The sequence below is a fragment of the Culex pipiens genome, chromosome 1 (genome assembly GCF_016801865.2).
Source record: "Culex pipiens pallens isolate TS chromosome 1, TS_CPP_V2, whole genome shotgun sequence".
NCBI lineage: Eukaryota > Metazoa > Arthropoda > Insecta > Diptera > Culicidae > Culex > Culex pipiens.
Genome location: NC_068937.1, coordinates 84635216 through 84659937, shown reverse-complemented (window position 1 = coordinate 84659937; position 24722 = coordinate 84635216). Strand labels below are relative to the sequence as shown.

The 24722-nt window shown below is 44.3% G+C and overlaps 1 protein-coding gene across 4 annotated transcripts; it reads right to left on the bottom strand.

The window, feature by feature from the left end:
- Positions 1 to 8109: 8109 nt before the first annotated feature.
- LOC120429489 (uncharacterized) lies at positions 8110 to 17735 on the bottom strand. 4 transcript variants are annotated; one of them, XR_005607415.2, is made up of 4 exons: positions 16765 to 17734; positions 14111 to 14621; positions 9334 to 9638; positions 8110 to 9074 (listed from the first exon to the last, which is right to left on the bottom strand). XR_005607415.2 is itself a non-coding variant. In XM_039594562.2 (2 exons), the coding sequence occupies exons 1-2, from the start codon at positions 17366 to 17368 to the stop codon at positions 14179 to 14181; spliced, it is 1047 nt and encodes a 348-aa protein (XP_039450496.1). In that variant the 5' UTR covers positions 17369 to 17735; the 3' UTR covers positions 13712 to 14178. The 4 variants fall into 4 exon arrangements, 1 of the variants encoding a protein (XP_039450496.1); XR_005607417.2 differs by having other exon boundaries at positions 9502 to 9638; XR_005607416.2 differs by lacking the exon at positions 8110 to 9074 and having other exon boundaries at positions 9097 to 9638.
- Between the last annotated feature and the right edge of the window lie 6987 nt (positions 17736 to 24722).

Sequence of the window (24722 nt, the reverse complement as noted above, 5' to 3'; positions counted from 1 at the left end):
TGACATTTGGCGAAACAGTGTCAATCCTCGTCAAACTTTTCACGGGCATGACATGAGAAAACTTACTGAATAAACGTTTAAAAACGTTACTTAACCCTCCTTCACTGCCGTTCTATGCATAAATTGTCCCATGTCATTTTTGGACGATTTTGACTTTCTGACATTTTTAAGATTAGTTTGACGTTATCTAGTACTTTGTTCGGAAAGTCAATAAAAACAACAAGAAGTCTGTTTGTCTCATCGTTACACTTCTACGCATAATTGTCCCACCAAGTATTTTCCTACACGGAATCATTAATTTTACGAAGCATTATATCTTGTTTACCTGTTGCATAGCAAGAGGATCACAAATGAAGATCATAAACTGCTTACTGGTGCCTTCCTCACATTCATGTATTACTTCGTCGCTTGCGTACTATCTTGCCACACGTCATATCTGTTTACAACAAATTTGTAACAAAATCACATAATTCGCCCTAAAAATATTTAATAATTTATGTTTCATAACTCTTTTCATTTGACAAGATTGTTTTTTAGAACCATCGGTGTTTGAGACTTAGAGGATCGTGGTTACAACCCTGTACCATGCGTACTGCGACACTACGACCTCTACCTGCTGGATCTTACAATGATCGGCAGTGGAATGGAGAAATTGGGTCGATACACACACTAGGGCAAGAGATTTGGGGATGTATATTCACCACCGATCACACTTTTGGGGTTCAGAACAGCTCTCTAGGGAACTAGAAGACAAGTTGAAATTGGCCGTCGGCCAGGAAGGTCGCCGCGAACGGCGCGGCACCGCCGCGAGATAACGCCACTCTTTTTTTATTAACTTACTGTAATTAGTATTTAGTGCGAATAAACGTAGTTATTACAATCCGTGTTTAAACTAATTACGCGTGTTTTACTGTGCTGGGTCGGCCAGCACTGGGTGGAAGATCCCGAAGCTCTCGTGGAGGCTGGTCAAAGGATGACCGAGCCTGTAGAGATGTACTGCAGCAGGGTGCTGCGTTCCTGGTAGCTGGTGGCAACGAAATCCGGTTCGATGCTGGAAGCCGCCCCGGATGGACCACTGAACCTGAGCTATCGAAGTGGTAAACGGGGGGCGGCCCCAACATTATGGTCCTTCGAACCGGATTTCGAGGACCCATCGGCGAAGGACACACCTGCTCGGCGTCAGGAGGACGCTAGCAGCCGCCATTGCTACCCACGCTACCTACAACTTTGGGAAATTTAACTACATGCCATCTTGGATCTTGGCATTGGCCACCGTAAATGGACATTGCGGTGTGGAACCTACGGTACGGAATACCATCTTTCGGGTTGACACGGACGTCAACACCCCGGAACTGTGATCAGAGGCATTGGTCACTTGGAGGAATCGGTCTATTTCAACTCACCCAATCATCAACCTGGATCAATTAACCCACGTAACTACCCTCGGTTTGGTAACAACCCCGGTACATGGCCCTACCAATCGACAACGGAGACCGTCCGCATCTTGGAGTTCCGGAGGCCTCGGGACGGATGCTGGACAAGGTTGCAAATGGCTACCATCGGAGAGTACAACAGTTCATCAACTGGGATCCGCCATTGCAAAAAGGAACACGTGAGAAAGATCATCCGCCATCGCGATTCTTTGGCGCCATTCATCTCGGCGTCATGTGGAGCCGGAATTGGAGATTCCGGTGGATACGGCAACCCATTGCCAACCATCACTGCACGGCATCGTGACTGCACTCATCTGGACGGAACCACTTTCCTTAAGGTAAATACTACTTATACATGAGTGTATGTCTTGCCGAAGCATCAGCGGACTACTTCTAACACCATTCACGACGTTTTCATGAATCAATCCTCGTACTACTGGAGTACGGTTCATCCGACGCAACTCTCTGGCGTGTGGAGAACGGTCGGTCGTTCTGGTTACGACACCCAACCCCGAGCACACGTGGACACGTGAACGCATCTACCAAGGAGAAGTTCGTGGCACAGTCAACTGGTGGCTGTGATTTGTGGAGTGCAACATTCATTCATACCATCGTCGATCAACGTGGTACGGATCGACACACTGGTGTACCCCATCGCCTTTTGGTTGGCGATCACACGCAAGGTCAGCCGTCGGGAGGACTCGGCGCATTTCGAGAGCGAGGCGTGGAAGGAGGCGCCTGGTCGCTGGAATCTACGGTTTGCGGACTACAGGATTGGCGAGGCACGGCAACTGGTCATTGAGGAGCAACGCTTTTGCTAAGGTAAATAACTACTCGGCAGTATATGTCAGCCGAAGCATTGACCACTTGCGGAAAACTACACCAAATCCTTTTTCATCTCAATCAACCCCGATGAACCAATGGACTCGGAGCGACGGCAACGCCATCTGCCGACGCAATTCCTACCACCCACGGTACCACGGTCGGTCAGGGGATCGACTAGGCTCGAATAACATCAAGGCAGCAACCGCTGCAATGGCTTGGAGGACTACGAACGGCTCACAGGAATGCACACAACCAAACTTCCAAGTGTGCGTAGCTCGTCCTACTGGAAGGACGACGATCGTGCGATCACTACCAACCAGGCTACCACCACCCAAGGTTCAAGGAGGTCTCACCCAACGATCATCGGCGATCAGTCGGCTCATCCCAGCCATGTGACTCGTCGGCTGTCAGAATTTGGACCACGTGACACATCGGGTGTTGCTCGGTTCTGACGGTGCGGCTCATTGGAAATGGCTATCACTTCTCACCCACGGGAGACCTTGGGCGCTGTTCGGTTCGGACTTTGACTGGCAAACGAAGAGGCAGCGCAGAATCATGTTTCCACAGGTAACACATTATAAAAGTGTATGTCCGCCGAGGCAGGACGCCAGAGACTACACACATTAAACCAATAAATCCTCTTCCATGTGCCAACTGCGTACACCTACACCTGCAACAAATTAACGAGCGGCTCCGATGGCACCCCATCGGACGATTTCATGACGTCATGGTGGCGTCGTGGAGATTCAGGACTTCTAATAGGCCGCCCGGGATACATCGATCGCATAGCGTCAGCAGGTTGGCTACGGTGCTGACGTCAATCACGAGGATCAGTAGTACTGATGGAAGGTCAAATGGTTTGCATACAACTATGATCGAGGAAAATGTGAATGCTCGTTACTGGTTAGGCAATTTATGGCAATTATCGTGAGTGAACACAAACTAAAAGGAGAGCTAGGATACACATTTTTGTACGCGATCACTCACTCGACACGTGTAGGAATCTATTTAACAATCCACTACCAATGGGCGCAGTCTCAGGGAGGCTGTGCAAGGGTATCCGTTTCACTGCTGTTTCACCTGTTGCAATTGGGCAGCATCAAGAGAACATGAATGGTCATTCGGTTCTCTCCCAAAGGCAGCTTCGTCATTCGGGCTTTTAAATGGACCAAATTGAAGCATGACGAAGTCAACATCCGGAGCATGGGCTTTGGGTTCAACCGCGATATGGCAGGAAACACACACACATCCGCGCTACTCTGGGCAGGGTCCAGAGTTGGGGCGCAATGGGGGTTCAGAAAGGCTGAACAAGGTCAACCCAAAGGGACGTCACTGGGACGTCATCATCCACCACGATCGGCGAGAGGTCGCCACGTGTCACGGGTCACGTCAATGGGACGTACCAATCCAACCAGCGTGGTGTCAACGGGATGCCACCATCCAATCCAAGTTCAACTCGGACAAGGTCAAGGTGCACTCAGGGTGAGCTGCAATTTCCACGGTATAAGGTCAACGGTTCCTGCTGAGAGAGGACAACGGGTCAGTGGAGGACAAGCCCGCATGCCACGTGCGGTCACCGGTACGCTGTACGCCCACGGAGCGAAAGGAGTTCGTTTTCCATCCAACCAAGTAGGGGCAGCCAAGGACGCGCTGCACATTCCGGAGCAAGGGTTCAGGATCCCACCTGAACAAGCGGAGCACTGGGCTCCCATCCCAAGCGGCCAAGGAAGCGCTGCACATTCCCGGGTTCAGGATCCTACCTGAACACGAGGAGCTCTGGGCTCCCATCCCAAGCGGCCATGGACGCGCTGCACATTCCAACCCAAGGGTTCAGGGACCAACCTGGACAAGTGGAGCACTGGGCTCCCATCCCAAGCAGTCAGGAGCACTGCAACCTCTGGAGTGGACACTTCAGAGGCGAGCTGGCGTCATCGGGACGTCATCCAAGGGTTCCGGAAAACGGGTGCCACTAGGCTGTGGTTTTGATGAGGCGTCATCAACACCGTTTAACTCCAACACCAACGTGAGTGCTGTGTCACTGGGACGTGCACACCTGGAGGGTCCAATGGAAGGATTTTGGATTCAACCCACCAATTGGCGATCTGGTCACCGGACGATGCCAGATCAAGCGACCGCTGTAGGGCAGCTGGTCAAGCGTTCCCACGGGCGGAACCAGAACTACGATCACTGCAGGGCAGTCGATCATGCCACCGCCAGAAACCACCAAGGATTTTCACCTGTTCAAACCAAGCGGTGAAAAGTCCGGCCACTGCAGGGCAGACGGCCAGGTACCAAGGTCACGATCATCGCAAGGGCGACTGGCCAGGTAATCAAGGACGTGAACTTCCGGTCACTGCAGGTGCAGATGATCAACCACAACCAGGAGAGGATAACAACCAGAAGCAGTTTTGCACAGTTTGGACGCTGCCAGCCAAGGTTTCTGCAAGGGCAGCTGACTCACTTCTGCTCGCAACGACGACCAAACAGGGGTATATGATCGTGAAGTAGGACTTCCACGACAACCAAAGGCACCAGGGATGGAACCAATCAAACGGTGTCGCACACTATCACACAGAAAAAAATCAATTCTCGAAACCGTGAAGTCAGTTCACGATTATGAGAACCACGAAGGAATATATTCACGTTTATGGTGCAAATGCACCATACTCATGAATAAATTCCTTCGTGGATCTCACATTCGTGAACTTAATTCACGATTACGGGAATTGATTTTTTTCTGTGCAAGGCTTCGAGGTATTGGTGACCAACAACCAAACGTTGGTCTACTATGGTTTGATGAACACAACACTCGGATGATGAAGGCACTGCGGGGAGCAGGCCGGCAGGGAGGTCTTCGGATTTGGCAGATCTTCTACAACCACACGAGAATTCTCAAGGTCAAGCTGTGTTGGAGTCACGGCTGGAGGTTTTACGCTGGAAGGAGAACATGGTCCACAACTCAGGTGTTCTATTAGGACTTGGACAATTTGGAACAAACCACCCACTTCTCCCCTACCCCCTTCCTTCTACCATTTCCAATTTTCGTTCAGAAATTAGCTGGGTAATTTCAGGGTGGGGCAGAATGTTTGAGACTTAGAGGATCGTGGTTACAACCCTGTACCATGCGTACTGCGACACTACGACCTCTACCTGCTGGATCTTACAATGATCGGCAGTGGAATGGAGAAATTGGGTCGATACACACACTAGGGCAAGAGATTTGGGGATGTATATTCACCACCGATCACACTTTTGGGGTTCAGAACAGCTCTCTAGGGAACTAGAAGACAAGTTGAAATTGGCCGTCGGCCAGGAAGGTCGCCGCGAACGGCGCGGCACCGCCGCGAGATAACGCCACTCTTTTTTTATTAACTTACTGTAATTAGTATTTAGTGCGAATAAACGTAGTTATTACAATCCGTGTTTAAACTAATTACGCGTGTTTTACTGTGCTGGGTCGGCCAGCACTGGGTGGAAGATCCCGAAGCTCTCGTGGAGGCTGGTCAAAGGATGACCGAGCCTGTAGAGATGTACTGCAGCAGGGTGCTGCGTTCCTGGTAGCTGGTGGCAACGAAATCCGGTTCGATGCTGGAAGCCGCCCCGGATGGACCACTGAACCTGAGCTATCGAAGTGGTAAACGGGGGGCGGCCCCAACAATCGGAAAAACCTTTCAAATACATTTTTCTTAATACACTCAAACCCCGATGGTTTGACACCAACTGTTGTCAAACGAACGGGGTCACTTTTTAGTTTGACACCCCTTTTAGACTGAGTTCACACACACTACCAAACGTTTGTTTTGATAGTGTGCGTGAGCGCCGTGTGAAAAGTGACAGTTCGTCACTTTTTAGTTTGACTTTGACCAACCAACGGGGTACAAACTAAAAAAGTGTCAAACGAAAAAGTGACCAACCACCGGGGGTTGAATGTATAGAAATTTACGGATATTCTTGGATTCGCTAATTTTAATGGACCCGGCTATCATTTTAAACAAAATATCTGAGATCCAACCTCTAAAAACTGTTTAAATAACACTAAAGTGTTCAAAACTTTTGATAGGGTTATCAGATCGTCGATGTTTAAGGCTCATTTGAAAGGCGTTTTTTAAATTTATATTAATTCAGATTTTTTATTCCATGTACATTCATTCAGTTAAAATATTATTGAGTGTCCAATCACAATCGATGACTTTTCAGCTCAATTATAAATACTAGCAACTTTCATTTATTAATGAAATATTTTTTTTTTTTGTTCATAACTTATTTTTATTAGGTCCTTTTAGGTGCTGTGACCAGGTTAGGACCGAGGATCAATAGTACAAAAAATAGTAAAAGAAAAGAAAAAAAAAAAACCGTAACTGAATTAGATGATCATTGGCTCGTGCCATGTGTCAGCAAGTGTGCGATCACGTCAATCTGTTCCTCGGGTGTCTTGCACTGCCTCAAGCGTACTCGGTATTCTCGGTAAATGGCCCACAGCTCCGACTCGCTGTACAGCTTCCGTTCGCCTTGTTGCTCCTTCGGGGTTGCACCGGCGCCGGCGCCAGTGTCTTCTCGACTTCTTCCTGCGGGACGAGGATGTTTATTTTCCGGTTCAACGGACGGCACCGCTACAGGTAGCGGAGGAAAATCCGCCGCGGTAAACGCGGCTCCTGCCGGAGTCTGTTTGTCCTTCTTCCATGCTGACGGCTTCGGCGTGGACGCCTGCTGCCTCGACTGGATGAACTGCGCACGTTTGGGACAGCTGCGGTCTAGACCCTCGTGAGATCCAGAGCAGTTGACACACTTCTTGGCTTCCGTTTCTTCTGCTTTGCACTTTTCCGTGCTGTGGGCACCCCCACAGCTGCTGCACCTGGGCTTGAGATGGCAGTTACTGGTTCCGTGACCGAAATGCAAGCAGTTCTTGCACTGGGTCACGTGCGGTTCTTTGTTCCGGTAGGCCACTTACCGGACGACGACTGGTCCCACTTTCTTTACCTTGCTACTCAACTCCTTCAGACTGGTGTGACCCTTGGGGAAGAGCACGATGAAAGGCGTCTCATCGATGGCGGGAAGCTGCTGCTTCCGCCTGATAGCGTGTACTGTCAAGACGTCCAGCTGATGTTCCGTCTTGAGCAGCTCCTTGACGTAATCCGGTTCCGCGTTCGGGAGACCTCGCATTACTACTCGGTGCGGTCTCGCACTGCGCTTTCCGTGCGTGTAGAACTGCACCTTGTTCTTCTTCAGGTGGGCTTGCACCGTGTCGAAGTCGTCGCTCGAGAAGCACGTAATTTTGGTGCCGTACCGCGTCAGTTTGTGTTCCGGCTGGACATCACATGTCGACATCACCTTCGCAAGGCGGGCGAAGCTCGTTTCTTTCACCACCAGCGGCGGCTGCTTCTTCTCCCCGGCCGACTTGCCGGGTGCTGGAACCACGGGGGTGGTTTTTTCTGCTGCTGGGTTCGCATTGTTGTTGTTGTTGCTCTTCTCCGCTAGCGGGCTGAACTTGTTGTTGCTGAGCAGTTTCTCCACTTCCTGGCCATCGCCGACGTTGATCTCCTCGTTAGCCTTCCTGCGCCGAACCTTGATCACGGGACGAAATTCGCCCCCGTCCTCTCCTCCTCCTTCGGAGTCTTCCACCTCCATGCCCGTCGCCGCCTGCGTTTTGGGTTGGAACCCGTCCGGTTTCTCCCACACACTTTTCTTCATGGCCGCGTTCCAGTAGAACGGCCTTCCATCCTCGGTTCTATGCTCCGTCCACCCACTCTCCGCCGTCGCGGCCGCCGCTATGGCCGTCGGCGAAAGTTAAAAAAAAAACACCGTCAAAAACGCGCAAAAAAACACACGTCTGCTCTGGGCAAGCTGTCAAACTGGAATGATTAATGAAATATTGTAGCTTTCACTATTCAGTGAAAGTGTTGAATTATCCAACTAACGACGTGTTGCATGATGGATTTGGACATCATTTTCATCGAACCGGTCTCTAAAAAGTGTATAAATTATACTTAAGTGCTAATAATTGTTGTTAGGTTTATCAGATCATCGATGTTTTAGGCTCATTGGGAAGGTCTTTTGAATACCGTTAACCGGGGTGACTTTGATAGGATTTCAATTAGTTTTAGGAATATTTTCCAACAGGTAAGGTTTTTCTCAACATTATTATTTTTAAAACATGTACTGGGCTAGGCCAAACAATGCCCATGCATTATTATGGGAAAAAAAATTTACGACTATAGCTGGAATTCAATGATTTATTTCTGGTTTATAGATGACGGCGATGAAAAAACAAAGTAATAACGGCAAATAAAGCAATTCAAAGTCGGAAAAAAACAATTCAAAGTAGGAAAATGTGCAATTTTGCCTTCACTCGTCTTTCACGTCACTGGTCAGCTCAACTAGAACCTCGTTGAAAAGCTGTACATTGAGCTTTAGGATCAAAATAATCTCGAATGTTTCTTCGCCAAGGGAGGTGCGTTGATCAGCCAACACAAGGCGCAGCGCACTGAAGGCACGCTCAACTGAGACCTGATTGGATGGAACACTAAAAATTAGAGAGGCCACCTGGTACAGCTCGGGATGGGAGGATTTCCGCGATTGCCAGAATTCCCAAACATCAAGTGTGTGAGGCTGCTGGAGGGTAGCATCTAAGGATAAGATCTACTCGTCCAGACTGAGTTTTCCGCCAGCCTTGGAGGTGGTGGGTTGACCTCCGAACATCCCGCACAAATAAGCTTGAAATCCGTCGCGCGGATTGGGTTTCGGTTCGGCGGATTGTGGCGTTTTATCAGCGACCGACGACAGAGCAGCAATTCGCGTGGAGGTATCTCTGATGAATTTCTTTAATAAAAAATATGTTAGGGCTCTGAAAGGCATCATTCCCGATCGGACATTTTGCGGCCATGTTTGTTTTAGTAAAACATTCGAATCTAGATTTAGAATTTACCAATCAAAAAACGGGTTTATTTGTGTTGTTTATAGAAGCGTTTCACAAAAGTGTCAAACGAGCAGGTGTTCAGTGTATCAGGGTGACTTGGGTAATCAATTGATCATGCAAACGTTTCTTTTAAAGTTTTATACACATTATTAACAAACTTACCCGAAGCTCAGCCTTTTCGTCGTCTTTGAACAGAGTCGAATCAAGGTAATGGAATCTGGGGTCCAAGAACAGAGCCGCCTTGAGAGGCAGGCATTTTTTCAGCATTTGCAATCGGCTATCCAGAGCTTGGGACAGCTCTTTCGCGAGGCTGCTCTCAACCATGCTCACCTTATAAGCCGCGTCCAACCAGGCCATCACTAAGTCTGACAGACCGACGTGATGCATCTGCATGTTTTTCGTGCAGTAGTATACCGGTTCAAATGTTTCCAGGTAATCGTGAATGAAACTCCAGCTGTCCGTCAAATCTGAAATAAATATAAAAAGGTAATAATAAAATAACCATATTATTTGAAAAAAAAAAAAAGATATGTGCACATCATTCCAGTTGGCGCGGTATCCAACAGGTTGAATACCGGGTAGCAAAGTGAAATCCCGAAGTACTGAGTGCAAATTTGCTACCGCGACAGGTACCGCGGTTTGCTTGCCTTTGGGTACAAATTAGATTTGCATCGATGATTGCCCCCCGCGTTGGAGATGCACTTAGCAGTCCCTGTCGACAGGTACGTTGCTCTACGGTATTTTGCATGTTTGCTACCGCGTCAAATAGAATTATGCACAAAAATCGTATCAAGCCCGAAAAAAATAAAAAAAATATGACTAATTATCCGCAGTTGCACCGACTCCTCTTCGATTTGCGTAAATCTTTGTCCTAAGGGGAAACTTTTGGCCCTGATCACGAATCCGAGGTCCGTTTTTTGATATCTCGTGACGAATGCAAAAAATACATGTTTTTCAATAATTTGCAACCTAAAACGGTGATGACATGGAAATTTGATGTCAAAGTAATTTTAATATTAAATTGGACGCCCAACTTGAAGGTGTAGTCAAAATTCAAAAAAAAAACTTATTTTAATCGAAAAATCACAAAACAAGTTTTAAAAACTCAGTTATTTTCCGTTACTCACCTTTATTTTTTTGGAACATGTAATTTAAAGGGAAATTTAATGTACCTAGAAGGGTAATGTTTTCATTTAGAACAGATTTTTTTCATTTTAAAATTTCGTGTTTTTTTTCTATCTTAGCAGGGTTATTATTAGGAGTGCAACATTGTTCTACAAAGTTGTGGTGCAGTTACCAAAAAAATGATACATAAACAGAAGAGGTTTGCTTGTAAACATCACAACATCACGAAAAAAAAATTGATAAAGTTAGTCGTCGTTGAGCATGGCCGTTAATGGTCACCCGCGAAAGACACGGACGACAGAACAAAGAAGAACGCAAAAAGTACCTTTTTTACAACTTTTTGCCTTCCTCAATGAGGAAAGGCTATAAAATCACTCGAAAAATGAACTTCTTTATTTGACCTCGTAGACCCACCTTCAAGTATACCTATCGACTCAGAATCAAATTCTGAACAAATGTCTGTGCGTGTGTCTGGATGTGAGTCCGTGCACCAAAAAATATGCACACGATTATCTCCGAACTGGCTGGATCGATTTGGACCGTTTTGGTCTCATTCGATTCGTCTTGGGGTCCCACAAGACCCTACACGGAAACTAATATCATGATTTATTCTATATGGCAATTGCACATAACTTTATTTTGAACTAGCGTAATAAAATATATAGATGGTCGATTTAAACATTATATGTTCCACATATAATTCAGATAACAAATCATCATAGATTTTATATGCGCGTTGCACATAACTGAGTTTGTTTCCTACTTATTAAACGATATTATTCTCGCAAATAAACTTTGTGAGCACCGCTTATAAGTTGTATGTTCACGATAGTATGGATTTTTGCAGTATGCTTTTACACATACAACTTATATGCAATGCTCACAAAATTTATGAGTGCACGCTCGGCATGCTCGAAGGTGTGCATAACCACTCATAAATACAACATGGCGAAGAATTGAACAAAATCGGTTTGCTCGTGGTTTTGCTGCAAAATAATTTTTAATTTTCTTTAAGAAAGAGAAGTTTTCAATAGTAAAAAAGGTGTAGGTAAGTTATTTATACATTTAACCATCCAGCAAAAGGTTGTAGACATTTAGGTATTGTTTCGAACGGTGAGATTTTATAATCCTTTTTTCTTCCAGCTCAAACGCCCATTTCCGGCGTCGAAAAGCGCCGATCGTGGTCCCACAAATGCATTCACCTGGACAGAAAATTCTGCGAGCAGCGATATCCCAACTACGGCGACCGTGACATGGAAAACCGCGCCCGGTACAGGAGTCCTCCGCTGTCGAGGGGAGATCGCGGGTAGGTCGAGGAATGCTAGCGGGACGAAAAGGCAAAGAGAGTGGTGTGCAAGCCACAGGTAGATCTGGAAGATGAGAAGGGCAGACGAAGTGGACGCCGCGAACCTGCTACGCGCAATCATCCTCCGTTTCGGTCCACTCTTACGCTTCCGGCTCGACTGCGAGCGTTAATCGGGCCGTAGCCAACACAGCTCGAAATCGACCAAGAAAATCAACATACATTCCGTTACGCCAACCTGGGAGTCAGCTCGTCAACCCCCTGATACACCCACGCCGAGGAGGTCCATGTAACGCAAACAAGCTACCAGAAGAGATTACTTGGCCGAATTTGGACCGACGTCTGAACCCACGCCAGTTGCAGCAGCTACTTTGAATGATTTGTGCTTTAGAATCTGCTCGGAAGTATGTCACAGCCGACGCCTACGCCAGCGCCGGCGGCCAAAGACATTCTATCGGACCTGAGCAGACTTCAAAGGTGAGTTTTGGTGTAGATGTTGAATCCCCTTCAAAGGGTTCACTTTAGTGCGGATGAGAAACGTGCTTGTGTTATTTCAGCTGGTGCCGAGTTGACCCGATTAACACAGCATCAGTTGCTGCAGGAAACGCCAAAGATTCGTTCCGGGGAGAAGTTGGCCCTGATTCAAAAAGGACTGATTGCTTGCTGAAGTGCTTGCCGGGACCGAAGACTCCGAGGGAGCTGTTTGGGGATAATCGAAAGAACGACGGAGACGTCGATTGAGACCGGTTTTCGATGGAGCCAGTTTTGCATCCACATCTTCCATCGATCTGCATGACCTCCTCCGTGAACTCCTCATTGGGCATTGGTGCTACCTCCTAACCCACCTTCCCCGTCCCGGACCACATTCGGCCTTCTCGTTGAACTCAGAAAGTGCACCCTGGCGGCGAGGCGCATTTTAGCAACGAATCAATGCCACCAAGATCTGGCCACGTACCAACGGCCTGCCAAAAGAGGTTACCGCTATCGAACGGGATTGCTTGTAAAAGTATTTAGAATGTAAATAAAAAACACACACACTCAAATAAAAAACCCTCCCCAAAAACAAAAACACTTACAAATAAAAAAAACGTAAATTACCTAGTAGCATCATAAAAACATAGTAATAAATATTGAAAGAAAATTTAAACTGAAATTTAACATTAGCAATATCAAACAAAAATAAAGCGCGTTTCTATTAAAAATCAAATGAAAAACATATTAAAAACTATGAATTTTCAACATACATATTATAAATGGGTGCATATTAAAATCTGTGAGCATTGCATATACTGTTCATGTGCTTTGAACATACATTTTATATATTTAGCATTTTTTAAATTCGTGTCCATGTATATGCAATGCTGATAGAGTTTATATGCAGGGCTCACACCGTTTATGTACAGAAGCATTTTGCAAAAATCTATATGCAAAGCTAATAGCAACAATCATGATATTTATTTCAGTGTAGTTAATATTATGAAGTTTAGAAAAGTACTTCAAAAATTATGCTAAAAAAACGATTTGGCTATAGTTTGAAATATTATAAAAAAGGGTGGTTTTTGTAAGAAAACCCGTCATGCTATATATTGTTAGAAAGGTATTTGAAAGACCTTTCCAACGCGTTCAAAAGATTGAAGATCTGACCCCATCAAAAGTTATGAGCATTTAAGTGTTATTTATACACTTTTTTGAGGCCGAATCTCAAATATTTTGATGAAAAAGTTGTCCGGATCTATCATGCAACCCATCGTTGGATAGGTAATCAAAAGACCTTTCCAACAAGCCCAGATTGAAGATTTGACAACCCTATCAAAAGTTATAAGTACTTAAGTGTTTTTAATAAACTTTTTTTGAGGTCGGATCTCAGATATTTTGATAAAAATATGCGAGGAAGGCACCAACCACCTTAAGGTGGATTAAGTAACGTTTTTTTTCCGTAAAATCGCGATAACTGATTATGGTTATTAGCAAACCCCTTGAAGATTTTTTTTGTTTTAAATGAAAAATGATCCTTCTGAGGTAATGTAGATTCGAAAAGTACATTCAATTTCCCTTTAAAAGACGTGTTCCAAAAAAATACAGTAACGGAAATTAAAATTGAGTAACGGAAAATGCCAGGGTTTTTAAAACAGGGTTTTTAAAAATTTAGTTTTTTCAAAATGTTGAGCACATCATCAAGTTGGGCGTCCAATTTTACATAAAAGTCCCTTTGACACCAAATTTCCTTCTCATCATCTTTTTAAGGCTGCAAATTATTGAAAACATGTCTTTTTTGCATGTTCAAGAATTGAAGGGGTTGTTCCGCCCCTCCGTCACGAGATATCGAAAAACGGACCTCGGATTCCTCGGATGCCTTGCGTTACGCGTTCTAGGAATAGGAAAAGGATTGCGATTTTGATGCGTGATGCGGTTTGTTAAGAAAAAGGGAGAGTTGGGGGAGGGAGGGTCGTCTAAATTCCCAAATTATACTTTACGTAATCAAAGAATTATCCCTTTCGCCGTACTACTTACCAAGTTCTTCGAATCTCGAGCCCATATCCACGTAGAAATCTTTATCCTTTGCAAAGTTTGACAGCATGTCATAGATTCCGAGGGGGGAGTGGCGGAAGTGGTCGCTGCTCGAAGTTGTGGGCGTAAACGACCTTACGGCAATGTTTCGCCACCTCCGAAATGCGCCGAATATGCTGATCATGACGCTTTGTGACGTCGTTCACTGCCAGTTGGAGTGTGTGTACTCCACATCGGACGAGATTCACCGACTCTTGAAATTCAGGCAAAACGCTTCGTAGAATTGTCCACGCGGCTTGTTCATCTGCTTCGTCGTCTTCGTTGTCGCTGGCCTCTCCGTTGAGGATTATTTCGAACTCCTTCCTCAGCTCGCGAACGGTGGCCAACATATTGGCCCCGTTATCACACGTCACACAAAAAATGCGTTCGACGCCGATCTCGTACTTGGCTAGTATTTCGAGGATTTTACTCTTCAAAAACTTGCCGGTTTGCTTCTCCCGTACCTCCACCATGCCTGTAATAAAATGGGTATTTTGTTCTTATCATTGCATCCAATTACGCAACTTGGGGATCAACCACTTTGAAGGTTTGAGATTTCCCAAAAAGTGTTCACGTGGTTTATGAATAGTCCCTTGCTTGACATTTTTCAGTTATTTTTGTTTGCTATCCAGGTTTTTCAGCGAAGATGGCGTTCGAATGTTGAACGTCCGAAATGTCAAAATCGCGCAAGAGCACCAACATTAGAAAAAAATGCGGCTGTCATGCCATGACACACTTTTTTCGTAATGTTGGTACCACTGCGTGTATTTGACATTTCGGGCGTTCACCATTCGAACGCCATTTTCGCTTAAAAAGCTGGATTGATTTCAAGTACTGTTTCAAAATTGACAAATTTACATATATATCCTGTAATCTACATAACAAATTTCTATTACCTTTATTTTTTGATTTCATTCTGAGCAAGCAAGTGTCTCCAAGAAATCTTTCCAAGATTGAATGAGACGCTTGGTTGGACAGAATGAAAACTTAAAAAATAGACCTGAACGTACACACTTAGATTTTTATGCCGAACTTCGGCAAAATTCTGCCAAAATCAGAACAACTTATCGCTCGGCAGAAATATATGCCGAATCTCGGCAAAATGGAAGTCATTCTACCGAATTCTCGGCGAAAAATGACAGTTGATATGCCGAAGTTCGGCATTTTTCTGCCGAAAAAATCAGTTGTTCTGTTTTCGGCAGAATTCTGCCGAGCTCGAAAATTAAAAATGACTGTGTACATTACAAAAAAATAAATTTTAATTATGTTTTGTCGATTGGAGAGTGTTACGGGAGCTCAATTTTATCAATAGTAAAAGATTTTACTTTTGAAAATATAATTTTGTGATAATCTTAAATATAAAAATGGCCGCAGCAAAAAATAGCATAATAGCACTGACGAACTGACATATTTTTGAGAAAATCAAGCGTTTTGATATTTTTGAGAAAATCAAGCTAAACAATGTAATTGGGCCAATGTCGAAAAGTAAACAATGAGTCTATCTTACTCGTTCCTAACGTAAACATCAACTGACGTAAGCAAGATAGACTCTTTGTTTACACTTCGACGCTATGATGCTATGGAGTACTTAACACATATGCACCCGATGTCGAGCCCTCCGAGCTATTACGGGAAGGTCTTTTTCAACACAAAAGCACTCGCGCAACGTATTTGCTGAATCAAAATAATTTTGTAACGCGACACATCCGCCGAACTCAAAGTCTTTATGTTTTCCAGCTGCCTCCCGAGCTACGATGCTATGGGGAGAAGTTTCATAAAAGTCCCGTCAGCGAGCCTTCCGAGCAACGATGCTATGGGAAGGTTTTTCTGGTTAACCCAGAAGAAAATTCACAAACGGTTGTTACATAATAAATTAAAATTTTGCTCCACTATTAACTTTCGATAAATAATTCTATATATCGTCATTCTTCGAAGCTTTGCGCCATCTGTGGGAATTTTTGAGCTTTTAATCGCAAATTCGCACTAATCACTAAAAATTACGCTCGAAACAAGAATAATCCTGCAAGGCGTGCGCGTAGTTTTTCGCATAAACCACAATTTTTATAAGTTGTTATCACTAAATATTTCAAGGTATCGCAGTGTTAGTAAAAAAAAGGCGAATTTTCCCATTTTCGTCATTTTTTTTTTGTTTTCCCGTATGGCGCTTTGCAAACCCCAGGTTTTATTTTTCAAAGATTATATCCTGTTAATGTTGATGTTGGTGTTATTTTTCAAAGTCTATGTCGCCCCCTCCTTCAAAACTGGTCCGACAAATCAGGGGGCCAACAAAAATTTAAAAAAAATCAAAATTTTAGTGAGAATAGAAGTTAAACCAACTGAAACCAATCTTAAATGTATTTTTCTGCATTGATTATCATATTTAGCATGTTTGGGCTGGATTAAAAATATTTTGAATTTTTTTTATGAAACTCCACTACAAAAACTTTTTTTTCGCAAAAAAATAAAAATTTTGTCAATTCTTACATATTTTGGAAAATAATGATTGCAAAACAACTGGACAGGTGTATAACGCATTTTAAAACACTTTTTGTATTCAAATGTTGAAACCATGGCTCGTAAATTAAATTTTTAAACTGTTTATTTTTTTTTCAACTTACCAAGCGTTCGGATAACGATGTCCCCGCCTTCTCGAGGCCGGAATTGAGCGTTGATACCAATTATGTGACGTCCATGTCGAGATGCGCCATCGATTTTTATGCAGATCAATTTTCCGCGCATCTCATCTGCCATTTTTCCGCGGATCCTTTCCGCAGCGCTGTTCAACAGACATCTCGTGTTATGTGTGGAAAAGGACTCTGCATGCATCGCGTCCGCAAGCGGCTTGAGTATATCCTGCATTGCCGGCCAGTCAATGGCCGACAGAGGCAGGTTGTTGACTGTTACAAGGCGGGCACATGCCGATGACACAATCTGCCGATTGATTGCAACCTGGATTTTCTTAGGGGGCCTTGGAGGTCTCTCCTCAGGCGCTTCCGCGTCTTCCCGGAAGAAGCCTTTTTCCTTGGCGATCTGCACATGTCGAGAGCGGAAATGCCGCACCATGTTTCCGGGCTCATACTTTTCTTGATAGTACCTACATCTTTTTACTTGGCCGCCGCCGCCGATGTTGCAGCAAGCTTTACCGTCCACAAACTCGACGTTCTCCTTGGTGAGGTCCCGGAACGACCGTTTCTTTTCCGCTGAACTTGGCGTCGCGGACATTTTTGGGCAGAAAAAGATACAAACTCAAAACCGAGCTTAAAACTAAAAAAAAAAACTACTTTCGGCTATCCGCAGCGTACACGACCAGCAACAACAGTCAGTGACATGGCTTTCTACCTGATACCTTGATAAACAGCCTTGAGTCAGTGATAGAGAAAAAGAGCGATCGAATGATAGCTGTCATTGCAAATTTGATCGAATTCCGATCAAATGTCAAACAAGCTAGTGATACTCGAATGAATTTCGGGAGAGTGTCAATTGAGCATGTGAGTGACTTTTTGTGGCGCTCATTCATTCGTGTGCGCTTGAGCGAAAGCAGAAACTCTACACCCTTACCAAAAATCATGATTTTTTGAGTTCCAAATCCCACTTTTCATACGATTTTTTGAGTTCAGGTACTACAACCATAAAAATGGTTATATGGGTTGAACTGTAAAATTCGTATGAAAAGTGGGATTTGGAACTCAAAAAATCATGATTTTTGGTAAGGGTGTGATTTTTGGTAAGGGTGTAGGTTAAAGTGCCTAATAGAAAGTGAGGACAAGGCACTCAAAATGCAATGCCACTCACAGTTGGTCACTCAAAATTTACCAAGCGTTTAAATGGAAGGTGTTCATTTTTTGACAAAACCTATGGAAGAAGTAGAGATTGTAAGCACCTTATCTGTAAGATCTTGGAGGTGCTCAATTTTTTGACAGAAAATCGCTGGGTTCACAGTTTTCCGTGTCCCCACTTTCTATTAGGCACTTTAGTGTAGGTCAGGCAGAGGTAGCGAAAATGAGAGAAGAACTCAATCAACTGTCAGAAAAAATGTCGATCCATCACAACCCCTGCTCGTCACTCTTCGTGCATCCATATTTACCTCGATATTTACTGTATTTACGTAAATTTACCGGAGTTGCTCCAAATGCGCTACGGATGAAGCATGTGCCCAACCCCGTGATGCTGAACCTGCTGGCGTCCATCGAGTACGAGGTGCCCCATCCGGTCACCGTCTACGAGGACAATCAGCCTTGCATCTCTGTCACGGCTGATCCACGCAAGCTGAAGAGGATGAAGCACATCGACGTCCAGTATCGGTTCGTGAAAGAGCTGATCGACAACGGTAAGCTGCGTCTGCAGTACCTATCAACGGACACGGAGAAAAAAGCGTTCCGAAAATCGTGAACAAATGTGCATGTTTTTGCGTAAAATATTTGTTCATGTAATCATGAACTCGTGCACGATTGTATGAACAAAAAACTACGTTTTCATGAACAGAAGTGATAAAAATCATGAACTAAAGTTCACGATTTTAAAGAAGCGTTACGTTACGTTTTTAAACATAATAATCTCATTATTGTGCAGGTTGTACAGCCATTTAAATATAGGGTTCTGTAAAATAAAAATAAAGACAAATCCCTAAGCCGCCGTCACAGTGAGTAACGGCTTCTTACCAAAATTATTAGATAAAAACTGCATTTTGCCCGCTACGGCTGTTCGATATGCTTAAAACTTTTAACATACAATCCAGAAAACTTAACATTTTTTATTAGCTCCAAACTCTTTTTTCACATTTAAAAAGTGTTCTTTAAATCGTGAACACAATCCCACGTTGTTCCCTGAAATCTTGAACAGTGTTCATGATTTCGATAACAAGCTAAGCGTTATGCTGCTGGCGTTACGATTTTTCGTGAACACCTGTTCATGATTTGCTTTTTGTTCATGGAAATTGTTCATGGTACGTTTTCGTACCGTGGAATATCACCTTGTTCCAGATTTCGTGGCACTTTGTTCATGATTTTCGGAACGCTTTTTTCTCCGTGGAGGAGCAAGTCGCCGATCTCATGACAAAGGGATTAGCGGCACCACGATTCAGGAAGCTGAGGGAGATGCTAGGGATAGCAAATTGAGGCGGGATGTTGAGTGTAGAATATAAGTGCAATTTGCCTAACCCGAATTCACCGTGTACCGGAACTGCCACACCTTACACTCCAAAACCTTGTCTCACACAAACGTCAAAATAAACATTCCAATCCGAACTACCAAAGAGCAACCACGCGTTTTATTGCTACTGCTAAGAGCAACCTTACCAGCGTGAGTATTAGGCCGGTTTTAGCGTTTTGTAACGCGTGTTAGTAACTTTGCTCCCACACCGGTCGTTGCTAAATGGGTTGCTAAACTAAAACGTAACGCGTCGGTTGGGAGCGAGTTACCAAATCTAGCAACGCGCTAGCAACGCAACTAAAACTTGGAACTGTCAAAGTTCAAAACAAAGTTTGTTCAGTTTTTATGTTCGAATGTTGTTTATGTGTTTTTTTTTCGTCTTTTGTCGGTCGAAGTGACCAAACCGCGCAAAAATTAAGAAGGAGTTGAATTGCGGCAATAGAAAATCCGGTAAGTATCGTGAAAAATGGCCTGGATTCCGGGTTTACTGGCCACGGAACCGGCTACTGAAGGATTGACTGTTCATGAGAATGGTTTTCCCAGTTTTCTGAAAACAGCATCCTTCGTCTAGCGCAGGGAACTCCTTTTTTTTTTTCATAAAATTATTTTTATTAGGTCCTTTTCGGTACTGGGACCTGGTTAGGACCGAGTCGGCTTTTGTAATTACAAAAAACTTAATAATTACAGAGGATGTTGTGTGTAAATGTTAGTGGGAGGGGAGCCGATTACCCGCGGCCTACTCGGGGTACAGGGAACTCCTTCCGGATGGTCACGGAGCTGGCAAAAAAAATCCGGCAGCATCATCTCATGCGCAGGGAACTCCTTCCGGATGATGTTTGCTGGTTTCGTAACCATCCGGAACGAGTTCCCTGCGCAAGTGGGAGGATGCTGTTTGGACTTCCGATAGCCAGAGCCGGCAAAAACATCCGGAAGGAGTTCCCTTCACATCAGGGAGGATGCTTCTTTTTTTTTTTGCTTGTTCCCACATAAGGTATTGGGGTCCTTTTCGACCCCAAACTTTAAAAAATCGTCATAAATCCAGTTTTTGACCAGTTCCGGTTCTTTTGGTCACAAATGAAAGCTTAGGACATCCCCTTTTCGAAACCGACATGGAAAACCGGATTTGGACACCGGTGGCCACGGGAATCGGCTACAACCGAAAAAAGACCTTTTTGAGACCCCAACTTTGACGACCTGTATCTCCGGTAAATTTCAACCAATCAGGATGCTCCGGGTTGCATTAGACAGGTATTTACCTATATTTTGACCACAAATATTAATATCAGGGCCAGGTGACCTACCGGTTCCGGAAATCCGGAACATCCGAAAAGTTCATGTTTTAATGTTTTACACATATCGACGGTAACATTTCAAAAGGCATCATGTACATTTTGACACTTTCTGGGTTATTGCATATTCTGAAAGTACTCCTAACAATTTGCCTCTCCACCAAAAACGAGCAAAAGTTAGTTCAGTAAAGTCTGTTTAATCATGATTTTAAATAAAGTAACATAAACAAAATCTCTGCCATCAGCAGTCCCTGTTTATATAGCCCTGTCAACCTGTCAAACATAAGACTACATGAACCTCGTGACGGAAAAAAAGCTACATGAACAAAGCGCCATGTACATTCGGCGAAGAAAAACGAATCATAACAAAGCGCCCCCCTCAATGACAGCAGGGTGATATCGACGTTGATGATTTCAAAAGGAGTTATGTTTGTTTTTCTCAAATATAATGACGGAAATAATGTTTTATTGAATATGGATGATCAAGTATCAATAAAAGCATGGTTTTTCACCGTTTGTTATCATTAGAACATCTTATTTTGCTTTTATATTAAAATGGGAATTGAAAATGGATGCTCAACATTCAAATGCGTTTTTCTCAAAACGCATGGTTAGTACATGATGCTTTTTGAAATGTTGGCGTCGATATATGTGATACAAATACTCTCACAATGGTTGAAATTGATCCATAAAACTTACTAAAAATACAATACACGATTGCCAGAACCACTCTGGAGTGTTAGTGGCCACTTCCGGGTATCCTGGAACCGGTTCCCGGGTACCCGAAGAACGGCCAACTTGACTTTTTTGGTGAAAACCCATGTTGCACTTCAAACTCCATGAAATTGAAAGATGTCCATCTTTGGTAATGCCGTTATTAGCTGAGCCATCCTGGCCAATCTGGAACCGGTTGCCGGTGGCCCCTTGGGGACACTTCCGGAATATGAGAGAAACCCTATCATCCGATATATCAAACTTCATAAAATTGAAAGATATGTCAATCTACGGTCATGCCGTTGTTCACTGACCCATTCTGGCCAATCTGGAACAGGTTACCGGTGGCCCCTTGGGGACCCTTCCGGAATATGAGAGAAATCCTATCATCCGACATATCAAACTTCATGAAATTGATAGATATGTCAATGTACGGTCTTGCCGTTGTTCGCTGACCCATTTAGGCCATTTTGGAACCGGTTCCCGGTGGCCCCTTTGGGATACTTCCGGAATATGAGAGAAACCCTATCATCTGACATATCAATCTTCATGAAATTGATAGATATGTCAATAAACATCGACATATCAAACTTTATGAAATTGAAAGATATGTCAATTTACGGTCATGCCGTTGTTCGCTGACCCACTCTGGCCATTCTGTAACCGGTTACCGGTGGCCCCTTGGGTACACTCCTGGAATATGAAAGTAACCCTACCATCCGACATATCATGAAATTGAAAGATTTGTCAATCTACGGTCTTGCCGATGTTCGCCGTTGTGACCCATTCTTGCCAATCTGGAACAGGTTACCGGTGGCCCCTAGGGGACACTCTCGGAATATGAGAGAAACCCCATTATCCGACATATCAAACTTCATGAAATTGATAGATATGCCAATCTTTGGTCATGCCGTTGATCGTTGACCAATCTTCACGGAAACTAAAATCATGATTGATTCTATATGCCAATCGCACATAACTGTATCTCAAATCAGCATAATAATTACCAACAGCTTTTATATTGAACATCATATGCTCCACATATAAATTTGAATAAATATCTTTATAGATTTTATATGCGTACTGCACATACCCGAGTTTGCATACTGTTAGCTAAAAAATATTGTTTACGCAAATACCGCTTGTGAGCATCGCATATAAGTTTTATATGCGCAATACTGTAGATTTTTGCAGTATGCTTTTTCTCATGAAACTTATATGCAAGGTTCACAACATTTATGAATGTGTGCCCAAATGTGTTCAAAATTGTTTGCGCGTTTGTGTCAGTGTGTCGGTCAGCAACAACAGCCGCGGTTCATTTTTGTAAAACTTCGCTCAAATGGTGGAAATCCAATTTTATCACGCGCACAGAGTTGATAGTTCCGGCTAGAAGGTGGTCCAAATCACCACCAGACCAGATGCAGAGTTTGTTTGGCCACATTGGTAAGATTCCGGCTGTATTCGACGATCCGTGCCGTGTCCTGTTTGGTTTTGTACCGGGTTTTCTACGGCATTTACTTTGGGAGCAACAGGTGGAGAAAACCGTTAACGGAACGCTGGTTCGGGGCCTGCAGAACAGCGAAGGGCCATGCATCCGGAGGTGGGAACCACATCGTCGGAATGGTCCTTTCGCCACTCTCGGTTACAAAGGTTCCGAATCAGGTTTGTAGATATGTGTGTGGTGTGGTGAGAACGATGCTAAATATTCTTTCTTTTACAGGTCGTAAAAACCATCGATCTAACACTGGACCAGAACGAGGACCAAAATAATCTTCCGGTGTATCCGCCGCTCACGGTCAACCTTGACCTTGACTCAACCTTGAAAGATCGAGAAGACGTGTCGAACTTTGCTCAAGCTGGACGTCAAGTTGAGCATGTGCTTAGAGAATCTGATGGACCACTTTAGGCAGCCAGCGAGGTCATGGATGGTGTGGCGAAAACCGGGCTCAAGATGCAGGGCTTGGAGATCCGCGGGAACCGGTCGGAAACAAAGAGCAACGAGGCAGCCGCTCGATGCGATCTTCTCAAAGAACCAAACGGAGGCGCCCCCGTTTCAGAAACCACCCAAAGTGCACCATGCAGTTCTGCAATCGTAACTTATTGAAATTATTTAAATAATTAAATTTATTAAAATGAAAAAATAAATAAAAAAACTAGTTTTTATAAAAAAGGAAAATAAAACGTTAGTTGAACATAAGAAGTAATCCATAATAATAAAATGCATGACTATTAAAAAACAATTGAAAATTCATTAAAAATCATGAGTGTTTCACTTACATGCTATATGCGGGTGCATATCCCCAAATAATTCAATCTGTGAGCATTGCATATACTTTTCATGTGCCGTGAGCATAAATTTTATATGCGGTAGCATATTTCTATTCCTTATCCACTTATATGCAGTGCTCACACAACTTATGTGCAGCGCATATACGGGTCAAATGGAGAGGCATTCTGCAAAAATCTATATGCGGAAGTAATAGCATACCAAGGGGTTGGAAACTCTTAGAGCTATAATTATTATGTCAACCAGTATATCAAAATATTTGTTAGTATACTTATTATTTCCTTTACATATCGCCAGTATACTTACCAATATAAGGAGAGTATCTTAATATACTAACTGTTCGAGCCTGAACCTGTCAGCTCGAAGAAAATTTTGGTTTGGTTTGGGCAGCACTGCGCTTGCTGTGATGACAACTGCCACGAAGGTGGCAACCCAGCCTGCGTCGTTGCCAACAGCGAAAAGACGCGCGCAACGACGTGTGCTCGGCAGCAAGCGAGACAGAGCTGGCAACAGCGCGTCGACGACGACGCCGTGAAGAGAGGAAGGGATCGCGCGAAACGACTAGCGCGGCAACAACGCGCCGTTGACGACGGCATGAGCGAGAGAGCGAAAGGGAGAACGAACGACGCACGACGACGATCGTGAGAGAAGATTTTGGCGCGCAACGAAGAGCAGCGAGCAGAAGTGAGCGCGTCGAGACAAGTTTGTCGCAAGCAGCCGAACCGGTCGGACGTAAAGTCACCTCGTCGCGATCGTCGGAAGAGACGCTAGTTTTTACCACTAAAATTAAGTTATGTTTAGTAAATAGATTAGTGAAGAAAAATTCTAGTGTTTTTGCTTGTTTGCGATACTTCTGACCCTCCCAGAACCGGTTCCCCAAGCCCGCCGGCAGTGAAGTGCAAGTCTACAGTCCGCTCCGAACATGGTCCGAACGACCCGGATTAATTGAACCAGAAGTGCCGGGATTTGCGGGGACAGTGAAGGACAAAAGGCGGAGGGTCGATTCTATCGCGGCAAGTGGGCACAAGGCCCACTGAGTGAAAAAAGACGCCGCGGAAAAAAGTGAAAAAAGACGCCATCTTGGCTCAAAAAAGTGCTCAGAGTGAAAAAAGGCGACGCCATTTTGGAATCGGCCAGA